The following is a 12,835-nucleotide window of genomic DNA, read 5'->3' as shown; positions in this document are numbered from 1 at the left end:
ATATTTTCACCACTGAATAAATGTGATTACATTAAAATCTGGATCTTTCTAAATGTATCCACCCATGAATATGGGTGCAACAATAGAGTTCATTTGTTGTCTTTTTACACAATTTAGCAAGGGTTGCCACTAAATATGGAGGATGCTTTATGCAGTGCGGTATATCACAGCTGTACAGTTTCACTTAAGGCTCAGATTATTAACTAATAAACTGTTTCAGTTGTTTTCTATAACACCCTTTCAGCACACAGTTTAGAGAACTGAAGCAGAGTAACCTCTACTCTGCTTCAGCTTACAAAGCACATCAGCCCTGTCCACTCTGATGATTAAATAAAGTGAGGAAACATTGTAGCCCAATTCACTGAGAACAACAGGTGTGCTTATCTGAGCCTCGTCTGACAGCAGCCCAAGCTGACAGCTATTAGCATGTGGGCAACCTGATCCTGGGTACAACAGAGTATCAAATGACACCGTCACAGATAACATTCAGTTCAGGCAGGGCAGCCATCGGAAAAGAGAGAATGTATGCAGAAGAGACAAAGAGGAAGAGAGTTTATCATGATGTGCTGTAGGACAAACTTGACTTAAAGGTTGCATCTTCCTTTCAGCTGAATTAAGAGAATGTTCTGTGGTCCCATTTATGAAGCTGGTGTACGCACATAATGGGGACTTACCTTGTTGTGATCTATGAAAAATAAACTTGATGGGAAAATGTGCAGTCCCTTACGCTCACTCTGACCCAGGTGGACAGCATAAGCTCATTTTGGAGACAGGGGAAATGGCGACACTGATGGTGAGGTGGGGAATTGAAGCCACATTGCATCATGATGCCCTCAGACCTTTAGTTACATACCTGACTTTATCAAAACCATTTAAAAATGCAGTGTGATATAGACTTGCAGTGATGAGCCATAACTATTCACAAGAACATTTCAAATAAACAAAAAAGGTCTGTAAGGCAGCCTCAACCCTAAACCAAAGTCTGCACAATATATAAACATTCTTTCATCATCTGGGACCTCTGCTTTGCATCAGGATAAAGGAGTCATGTGTTGAGCCACGCCTAAATTTGTCAGATGCATGTTGCACTCACATATAATTTGCAAATTAATGGAACAAATTTGTTTTCTATTTACATACACAACTCTGTTGTCATATGGTCCCCTTATAGCAATATGGGTGTAGAAAATTGTGCTGAACACACAGAATTATGTTGTTAATTAAAGTGGGTTCAGGCAAAGAGTTAATTTATTTAACACTGGACCTTGTTCAGTACATAAATCTTAGAGAAATACTCTAGGGAGTTCAAAACGGCTTACAAGCCAGTCATCATCATGGGGCAGAAGATCTTGGTGATCTCTGAAAACATGTTCCCTCCTGATTCTCCCATTCACGTCTTCCAGCAGGGCAGATGCATCGATCACACAGTATTGCACAGGTGTCACAATGGTATTTAGATGATTACAGCAATCACTGTGATTGCCTCACACCTTCTCACAATGTATGCATGCGTGCTAAGTCAAATGTGATGATGAGAAATCACTTGAGAAGTTTATAATTGAGGTTGCCTCGAAGTTCATTTTGTTTTTTATGAAACGTCCTCATGTATAGTTATGGCTCGCCATCATAAGCATTTATTGCACTGCGTTTTTGGATGATTATGATAAAGTTGATCTATGGTTTAAGTTAAATGTCTGAGGAAATTATGATGCAGTGTGGCTTCAATTTCCCACCTCACCATCTGTGTCGGCCATGTCTCCAAAACAAGCATATACAATGCGCATGTGTCAGGCCTTTCTTTTATGGCATGAGAGGAAACACATTCTCAGATCAAGTTTGTATTTCATAGATCACAATTTTTGAAATTTCTATGAAATTTCTGACCTGCTTGGTGGCCCTTCTTTTAAGTTCTGAAACTGATCTCACCACCAGTTGGTGATTTTTTGTTAGTATTTTGCATTTAAGTTACCAATTATGCCTCTATATTGATCTTTAAACACAGGGAATACAGAATTACTACTAAATGTCTGAGCAGCAATTTTTTTGTTGTTGAAAATTATAAACAATTCTAGAAATTAGAAGTGTAAATGAGTATGGATGGGCATCTCTGCTCAGCGATGGCCTAGGGGTCGTAATAGCAGCATTTTAGGGAATATAAAGATTTCTCAGAATTTCTGTTTTAACAAGTTGGAAAATTGGCATGGAAAAATTTGTGTCTACATATGGACAGGGGTAATAAAGTAGAAACAAACATATGGGATTCCCCAAGCACTCGTAACTAATTTTGGAATAGCAGCAGTAATATCTTTGGCTATACGAAATAAGAAAACTAAACTGAAAAATAAATAGTTTTAGCCTTATATTAAAATTTACTGGATTTATATGCTTTTGCTTTGAGAAGAGTAGGGCCCTTGAAGTTTTATTCAATAAGCACCCATAGCATTGTTTATTGATTTCATGTATTACTCCCAGTGTTTGAGTGTTATTGGTGCAGTTGATGTCTAGACGTAATTCTTGTGAAATCATTCTTTATAAATAAAGAGCAATCAATGCCAAAAACTCAAATCTTACTACATTTTCTTCCACTTATGAATACAAATAGAAACCAGTCTTTAACCTTCTCTTCAACCTGTGAGTAAATGTTTTGATATTAGTTCCTACAGTAGCTTCTAACCTGATCACCATGTTGCAGTGGGCACACATGGGGGTTCGCATCCCAGCAGGAATGTGTTCTGCCATCTGGACCAGAGTGTCCTCATCTTTGGGGTGGGGTTGAGGCACTGGTCGGACTGGAACAGGACCCCTGAGGACACTGGATGGAGTGATCAAACCACTCTGTACTCCTTGGCCTACAGGAGTTGCAGGAAAGGAAAATAAAATGTTGCTTTGCTAAATATAGAATATATAGATATCTAGAATCGCCTGCAAAACTACTCTAACACCTTAAAACCTTTTCACATTTTGTCAGATTAAAGCCTTCATTTTCAATATATTTATTTTGGAATTTATGTGACAGACGCAAAGTGCAAAACAAGTGAAAAGGAAAATGACAATTAAAAAAAGAAAAGAAGAAGAGAATAGATGGAGGATTCTGCTCCAGCATGACCAAAATCCTAAATATACACCACTAACTGGACTGTAATGGTTCAGATCAAAGAAATTTCATATGCGGTGGCTTACTGAGGGACTGACCCAGCTTTAACTGCCGGGATGACATTTTAATGACAAATACATCCCTGTTTGTAGAGATGTATTATGTTTGTGTATTTATTTTACACAAACATTGCTAAAATGGTAATGTGACCATTTTTATTCTCAGATGGTCAATGTAGTTTACAACAAAATATATGTATGCCATATTTTCCAGACTATAAGTTAAAATCATTTTCATAGCTTGGCTGGTCCTATGACTTAGGTGCGACTTATATTTGTTTTTTTTCCTCTTCATGACACATTTTTTGACTGGTGCGTTAAATGTTAATTAATACTGATTGACATAAACCGCCTGGCCAGGCTTGTCAATGGTGCAGATATGCATAAAAGACCTCTTAGTTACCAAAAGATTAATTTTGCAGGTGGGTCTTCTTGGTTGTGTTAATGCAACAACCACCTCCCTATCACCCTGGACTGCACGCAGTGCACTGCACACTTATTTTCGAGCAGACATAGGTTAGTCAGAAAGGGCCAGCAGATGTCCAAGCCAAACCAGAGTGGACAGTTACTTAAAAAGCAGGTTGCACAGAATGCGTCACAGGCTCATATCAACATGGATGAGGTCTCCCTCATGTTTGACAATTGCTAAATAAATGTGACTTATAGTCCAATCCGACTTATATATCTTTTTTCTTTCCTCTTCGTGTCACATTTTTGGACTAATGTGACTTATACTCAAGAGTGTAAGTGCCGAGAAAATACAATACATATATAGCCTATTGTTTGTCACGATTATATTAATTGTGATTGAGCTAATTGAGCTAACTGATTCAGCTCAATTAGTATAAAACTAACTGAGCTAAATCTGAGGTTTGGGGCCTCCAACTGTCTCTTGCCTCACCTGGGTTACTCAGCCACAGTTTATGCAAGAAATTAGTACTGTTAATGTCTAAAGGGCTGTGTAAATAATCTGCTACTGCAATAACAACAAAAACATTTGAAGTTACAAAAATACAACAATGCTAACTGGTGGAGATATCAAACCCAGAACAAAGAATAAGAAGGACCACCAAACAGGTCAGAAATTTCACATTTGTAATTACACTTTCCTGGGAGAATATCTCCTTTTGTATCTCTCTAGTTTTCAGTGCCACCTTTACACCTTGTTGTTCACCTTTGCTGCTCTATCTTTACGGCTATTACAGATTTATTTAATGTTACTTATGTTGTCATTAGTGAAAGACAGAGATAAAATGACAGTCTTTTTATCTTCTTGCACTGCAAAAAGATAAAAAGAAAGGCCTCAAGGTGTCAAAAGCTTTGACAGAATGTTTTTGTGATTTGTAAGACATTTGACCTCTAACCTTTCTGACTACACAATCAACAGGTGTTATGAAGATGCACGCTGCTCGCTGACCACTGTTGCCGCAACCATGAATTAATCACATCCATCGTTAGAAGCACACAGAATATTTTTTACTTTTAACACATTCCTAAAGTTTATGTGCATGCACACATACAGCCAGAAGCACACAAAGTCACACATGGACCACCTAGACAGCCGCTACACTAAAACTCGGGCACCTGGCAAAACAGAAAGTTTAGCTTTTCATCTCCACAGTACAGATGTTCAAATGTTTTTGTATGTGTGGTTTAAGGAAAGGTAACTTTTATCTTCCCACCATGCATATTGTGCGTTATAGCAAGGGTTGGCAGACAAAAATAAATATTACTATAAAACTACTGCTGCATAGAGTGGCATCTTGGGTTCATCAAATCTTTATAAGAACCATTAGACCACTAGGTACTTGAAGTACAGCCACAAAAAATGCCTTTTTGTCCAACCATTATAGACATAAAATGTGGGGTTATGAAACATGTGACACTCAAGGTGATTTTGCTAGGAACAAAGACTCTACCATAATTATACTGCTAATTGTGGTAGATGATCTATGATGCTGTCGGTTAGTTTGTCTGGGAAAAGACTAAATTGTATCATAAAGTTTTTGAATTACCTTATTCAATAAAAATATGGACTCCACTAAACTAAATCTTTACCAGTGGGTCTTTTTTAAAATCCAGTCAAATACTTTTTCCACATATGCCTTAATAAATGCATATAATTCAAAAACTATGTTGTGCTTTAACTGAGGTTGCCTTTATCTGATGTTTAGATTCATTTGATAATAAAGAAAGACAAAAAACAAGACTAATGTAAGGGTGCAAACACTTTCTCACATTTAGAAATAAATTATGTATACTCTATCAAATAACAACATAACAGACAGAACATCAACTCTGACTACACTCGTTGAAGACTCGAAAAAGATTCTTCAGCTTTACGCAGCTTGCCTCCAAAACATTTTTTTCATTACTCCCAACAGGTTCTCTCTATAAATATTATCTTTCTGACAAAACAGAGCCACTACATGTGGTATTGAGTAGGGTGCCGGAGGCCAATGTGGACTTTTTAATGGCTTTCCACTGAGGAAAAACAAGAGAAAAACTGCAATGACCTATTTCATAACATATGTTGAGCCTCAGCCACGGAAAGTAAGGTCATTTTCCCCGTCGCAAATTGACTGTAACAACATTTGGTTTCACAACTGTAAAGCAGTTTCCCATTAGGCTAGAAGTGAGAGCCAAGAGGTTTTTTTGTGTGTATATTTGCAAAGATGAAAACACTTTTTTTGTTCTCATATATATATATATATATATATATATATATATATATATATATATATATATATATATATATATATATATATATATATATATATATATGAGAATTGAACAATATATATATATAATAAAGATGATACATAATTGTAGAAGTTATATGAATGATCCATATCACATTTGTGTTAGGGATTTTATGTTGTTTAAATATGGTGCCTACGTTTCCTTCTGTAAAAGCAACATAACTTACCTGGAATAGCTGTAACAGATTTGTCACAATAATTTATGCACCATTTAACAAATTTTATGTAGCCCTGACAGTAGGAGCAAAATAATGTATTAGCAGCTAAAAGGAACATATTGTTTAAAATTCTATTTGGTAACTGGGCAACACACCTCTGCACTCTAATATCAGGGCCATAAATCTGATTTTTGACAAGATGCAATAATGGCAGCTGGCAATATTTGCAACTGCTACTTACTGGCTTTGTGACAGAGTGAAAAAGTGAATAACCATAAATTATAAGTCCATCTTATCAACATAAAAATGGTGTTTACCATGGTTGGAAGCAGTCCCTTTCATCATAGTTTTGACGACAGCAGATTCATGGGAGTTAAGCTGTGCCTCCTCATCACCCTCACTGTGCAGAAACACAAAGAGAGAACACAATTTTTTAAAACCACATTCTATATTTTGTGATCAAATTTAGATTCCCACAATAATATGATTCCATCAACTCAAAATCCAAAATCTTTAAGTAATACCAAGTTGTCAAATAGTTTTCAGGATTTGTTTCATTGTTTACATATAACAGGAAGGCATGAAAATTAAAGGTTCATGTAGAATCTCAGACCTTGTACTCTCTGACAAAATACATTATAAAGCTGATAGCTAAAAAAGAGAGCTGTGTTCAAAACACTGCCGTTCCTAACTACCTGGTGACTATTGTATCAACCAATGTAACCTATGTGGCTAATTTTAAGCAAAGGTTAATTCTGCTGGTATGTTAATAAACATGTTAGGAAAGAGTTTATGTACTTTTGATAATACATTAAACCATTTAAAAAATGGACCCAAAACATTTATTTATATTATTCAGGTAAGAACAGGAAACTAAATACATTACAATGCCTCATCATTAGAGACAAACTTTGTTCAAATGTCAGATGTTAAGAAGGAGAGAAAACAATGTTCCTATGATGGACTCCAGATACAAACAAAATCTGTTTTGATTTGAAAGAATGAAAAACCTCAATTTGCAGTTTAATAGATGGCAGACAACTAAAAACTGACTGACGACACACAGCTTTGTTCTAAGTTGATATGAAAACACATTTGGTATGTTCTGTTGGTAAAATATTGCTTTTACGAGTTCTATAATTAACAAATATTCAAATATTCCCTCTTACGATAGATAAAGAAAAATATAGTCTGACCTTGATGATCTTATGCTTCAAAAGCCATCCTTATTGGATGGGTAATTTTGTTAGACCTACATGTGAGGAATTAGCTGTTTTCGCCCACAAAAGGTGTTTCTCTGACGCTTTGTCTTTGTGGTTAATTAAATTAGTTCTTAGTAAAGTGCTGGTCACACGTATTGGCAATAAATGTATCTTTTATTTTAGTAGCATAAACACAAAATGGAAAATAACAGCAAAATAAAACTTTGAATTTTTCAAAAGGAAAAAAAAAATCTAATTTTAAGAAATAATTTCAAACAAAATAATAATCAGCAATTATTGATTTCCCAAATACTTCTTTTCAAATATAAATGACTGAAGCGTTTTTAAAAAATTTATTGTATCTATTGTTTTAAGTTCATTGGAGTATCTGTAAACGTCATATATAAAACACACAGCTTCTGTTTCCATGGGGTATAAATATAACACGACACAAAGGCCCATTTGTTTTAGCTACTGGCTTTTAGGTTGGACAAGGCCCCACTTTTATCTTTCCACCATCCAGAATGTGCAGAATAGCAAAGGGTGGGAGACATAATAAAACCTCCAAAGATCCCTATAAAACTGTTGCTGCAAAGGGTGGCATCTTGGGTTCATCAAATCTTTTTAAGAACCATTAGACTCTAGGTTCTTGAAGTACAGCCACAAAAAATGCCTTTTTGTCCAACCATCATAAATATAAAAATGTGGCGTTATGAAGATGTGGGAGTCCAGGTGATTTTGCTAGAAACAAAGAATTAAAATGTGCATGGCAAATAAATATCCACAGCTCATCATACTGTAGTAGGTGATCTGTGATGTTGTTGCTTAGTTCGTCTTGGAAAAACACTGAATTGTATCAAAGTTTTTGAATTGTCCTATTTGCATAAAAATCTGGCGGTAAACTGTAAATGAGTCATCACTGGATCTTTTTTCAATCTAGTCAGCTGCAATCTGTTTGCCACAGTGTAAGTAAACATTAAAAGCCTTGAGAAAACATTCCTTTTGTGATCACACAAATTATACCACCTCAAATGTTTCTTTTTCTTTTATGCATATTCCTCCATTTATTTTTGTTTGCAACTTAACATTTCATGCATGTAAAAGATTGCAGTTTAACTATTGCCACACCAAAGTGCCATTTTATGACACGGTTTTTATTCTAGTTCTGTTCTGCTTTAGTTTAATCATTCTGTGAGCTTTCTCGCACTCTGCCAGTGAGATAATTTGATCAACAACAACAGATAAAGAGGAGGGCCTTATAGACTGAATATACTTTTACAACATGTGTCACACAGAAGATGAGAAGAGTTCAAACACAAAGCAGGGTAACATATGCTCTTTCATTTATGAGTATATATGTAAGCCTTATATTACAAAACAATGTCTAAATCCCTTTGACACAATTTGAAATATGTGCATGTCTATCTACATGCGTATATTTTCGAATGCCAGCACACTAGCTTGGGTGGGCTAACAGACTCTCTCCAGACACATTGCAGCCATAACACATAACTGTGGTCGATGCCAACAGTTGGATCACCACAACCTTTTCCCCTCGTGTCTGATTATTAGGGAACTCATGGCAGACAAATGTTATGGCAACTGCAGTCATAGTTACACTCAGTTGTGTCTGAATGTTTGTGTGAGTGAGACAGAAATAGTAAAGAGTAAATAGTAAAAGTACTAAGAAAAAAAGTACTTTATTATATAATTTCATTGTGAGCACTCTGCTTTATTTCGCATACCCATCAAACAAAAGAGTCAAAATAACCAAGATTATACTACCTGAATTAAGAGCAAAGTGGAATAAAGAAACAAACTGTTTCAAAGACACTTTGACGTCCAACTCATTAATGTATTTTTTGTTTCTGTGTATTGTGATCCAAACTTGGATAAAGCAGAAGATAATGAAAGAATGGATGAATTTTCAAATTCTCATCTTTAAAAGAGCAAGAATTTTATTCTGAAGGTCACTAGTGACTTCTATGTAAAAGGTCAAACCATTATTTTCTTTTTAATCATTAGCTCAAATCTATTAGGAATTTAGAACACAGTGCTGCAATGATCTAACCTATGAGACATTGATCATTTATTTAGAAGCGCAGCTGTAAACTTTATTTTGGAGGTACAAATTATTCCCCTGAAATCTGGTTTAGTTTAATTAGGAATTTGCAACCTACTCTTGCATAATTTAAATATAATTTGTCAGTTATATTTTGAAAATCCTCCTTAATGCATTTATTTAAAGCATAAATATATATATATATATTTTTTTTTTATTTCAGGCCTGCAAAGCAGATTAGTTGATAGCTCTGTTGCCTTGCAACAAGAATGTCCTAGGTTCAAATCCAGGCCAAGGATCTTTCTGCATGAAGTTTGATGTTCTCATGCATGCATTTGTTCTGGTTCCTCCCACAGTCCAAAAGTATTTTTGTTAGATTAACTGGTTGCTCTAAATATTTCTTAGGTGTTAATGTGTGTGTGCATGGTTGTTTGTTTTCTTTGTTTCCCTGCCTACCACTAAATGCTTGCTGAATTTACGAAACAGCCCAGTTTATCAAAGTTTGTTGAATATTTACATGAATGTGAATATGCATAAGAATTGAATGTAAATATAGCCAAATTTAACCATCCTAAAAGCAGGAGTTAAAATTTATATTTAAAACAATATCAAGCTTTTAGATATAATCAAATACTTTTGTTACATAAAAGTAGAATCTAATCTTTGAACATGTGAGCCCTAACTAATAAAATATTTCAGTTATCTGATCAAAATATGCTGTGGTGGGTAAATGAGTTACAGTGCAATGACATGAATTATGACAAATGCACCAAAATGGCTGTTGTGTTAGCATTGATTTCCGCTAATCAGTCTATAGGCTGCACAATCCTAATCTAAGTAGTCAGCCATTGGAAGGAGACAATCAGACTGCACAACATCTCTCTCCATTTACATTATGAGCCCAATTATTGTGTGTTTTATGTGTCTGGGAACAGAGACCAATGAATCTACGTCACACTAAATTCTACTGTATGCACCATATGCAGCTAATTTTCTTTTACTGTACGGAGCCAACAAATTTCTTTTCCTCTGTATTTTGATACGAAAGAAACTTAAAATCACCACCAACAGCCACATTTTTAAGCTACAGTTAGCAGCAGTTAATGGTCTGTAATATTGTATTTGGAAATCCTTTGACATATCTCCTTTGCCCTTGTGATCTCTCAGGAGTGAAACAAAGGGTATGAGATGCTGTTGACCTCATTTTCTTTGAAAAGCCTTGAGAATCTTCTTAGAAGTCACGGTATCATTTACCCTTTTAATTACTAGGACGTTTTAAATAAAACTCTAAAGGAGATGAATGTGTAGAAAAGCACCTCATTCCCACATTAAATACAATGAAGGATAAAGTAAATTTGCAACAGAAGGAACCAAATATTGTAAACTTCAACATTTCAAAGAGTTTTCTTGGGACGATTGATAGATTTCCATTCAAACTTTGGTAGAAGCAGCAACAAAAATATCAACCAACCAACCAAACTAATCTGTTTACATCTGTTTTGAACTTATATCACAGCTCTATCTGAATGAAAATACAGTATTTACTGGGCATCAACTCATCAAGTAAAATGTTCTTGTGGGAAAAAAAACCATCCAGCCATCCATTTTCTGTTCACCCTTTGTCCCTAATGGGGTCGGGAGGGTTGCCGGTGCCTATCTCCAGCTACGTTCCGGGCGGGAGGCGGGGTACACCCTGTACAGGTCGCCAGTCTGTCGCAGGGCAACACAGAGACAGACAGGACAAACAACCATGCACACACACACTCACACCTAGGGAGAATTTAGAGAGACCAATTAACCTGACAGTCATGTTTTTGGACTGTGGGAGGAAGCCGGAGAACCCACACATACAGGGAGAACATGCAAACTCCATGCAAAAAGACCCCGGCCGGGAATCGAACTTGCTGCAAGGCAACAGTGCTACCAACTGCGCCACTGTGCAGCCCCCATAAAGCCATAATAACTAAAATATTGTTAAAGGATCTATTTATTCAGTCCTTCCCAACATTTTAACAACCTCGATTCCCTTTAGTCACATTGTATGGCTAATGACATGTGACAAATAGAACAGGAAATAAGATGTTACTCAGTTCATCATTCATTAGAACTCATTACATGACAGTGCATTAATATTCTCCTCCAATCAGGCAAATTATATCTGAAATTGAATGCAAGGGATGTTTATTTCGGGTTTGATTGTACTCAATTAATGCTGACCATCTGGATTCACTGGGCCCCATATGAATCCCGTCAACAACAAGGGATAATTAAAGAAGAAGTCGAGGAAAGCGAGCCAAGCAGATTTGTTTACTATTGTCATTTTGTTTTGTGACCCACTGCATTCAAACCAGCATACAACAACTCCACTATTCCAAAAGCTGCCAAATTGTGACCTTTGTTGGAAATTTTGATGAGGAAAAACAGAGCAGATCTCATATTATGTTATTGACATAATGTATAATAAAAATGTGTATTCTAGGTATAAGAAAAACTTGTTTTATGCAACTGATAAAAGTGTGGGTTTCATTTGAGCATTGGACAAATGTTTCATTAACACAGCTGACTGCTGTCCAGCAGATCTCCCTGCCACACAACAGATGGTCTATAATTTAGCAGCGTGATATACTCTGGATGAAACTCAGTCCTCACATGCGCACTATACTATCCATGTGTGGAGATTCACACTCATACTATGACAAAGTCATCCATTTATTTATACAGACACCCATTCCAACAGACACATGCAGACCTTTTATTGCTTCATGGCCCGGGTGTCCAGTTGTTTCCACTGACTGATGACTGATCTCTCTGAGATGCTGCCAAGTTGTTTTACAGCGACCACAGAATGTTATAGTAGCAATGAACTGTCGCCACACAGACACATGTCCAGTGTCTTGTGGTGCTGGCATGGTTTGAATAAACATGGACTTTTCACTGTCATGGATGGCATGTTCAGTGCTATTATTTATGCTGTTGGATAAATATAGGTGCTCAACTTAACAGCTTTCCGGATATGTATGAAAGTATTTCAAGTATTTTATGTAAAGGAAAAAAATAGCTCTGCATTTAAACTTAATGAAATATCTTATAAAAACAACAAAAAGCTAATAACAAAAGGCTAATGCCATGAAAAAGATCAACACTTTATAGCTCATGCAAAACTATTCATTTAATTCCTTTCATTTACTCTAACTAAAGAAAAAGTATACGAAAACACTATAGGACAAGACAGAAAATAATAAGTGTTGAGAAAATAACTAGTTTATACAAAAATGAAAACCTCAATAAAAACAAGGAAGTAAACATGACTAGCTAACTGATTTATTAAATCAATCAAAAAAGTATGAATTGATAAACAAATAAATAAATAAAACCAGACCACCATGCTCAGATTAAAACCAGGGCTGCAAAAACCCACAATTGCAATATTATTGCAATTATCTCACATATTTCCTCAATCTTCTCTTTGTTTTCTATCTTCACAATTTCCCAAACATT

General features: G+C 35.7%; 1 protein-coding gene across 5 annotated transcripts in view; it reads right to left on the bottom strand.

Moving 5' to 3' along the window:
* Nucleotides 1-12,835, bottom strand: part of LOC114154867 (PDZ and LIM domain protein 5-like) — a 52,752-nt gene that overhangs the window by 6,019 nt on the left and 33,898 nt on the right. For all 5 annotated transcript variants that reach the window (XM_028034324.1, XM_028034326.1, XM_028034327.1 and 2 more), the window contains 2 exons: nt 6,391-6,473; nt 2,675-2,849 (listed from right to left, as the gene is read on the bottom strand). In XM_028034324.1, the coding sequence (XP_027890125.1) occupies nt 2,675-2,849; nt 6,391-6,473 (258 nt within the window). The remainder of the gene's footprint in view (nt 1-2,674; nt 2,850-6,390; nt 6,474-12,835) is intronic.

The sequence above is a fragment of the Xiphophorus couchianus genome, chromosome 12, assembly GCF_001444195.1.
Source record: "Xiphophorus couchianus chromosome 12, X_couchianus-1.0, whole genome shotgun sequence".
Lineage (NCBI taxonomy): Eukaryota > Metazoa > Chordata > Actinopteri > Cyprinodontiformes > Poeciliidae > Xiphophorus > Xiphophorus couchianus.
The sequence above is the reverse complement of the archived record's forward strand: the minus strand, read 5'-3'. Positions and strand labels throughout refer to the sequence as shown.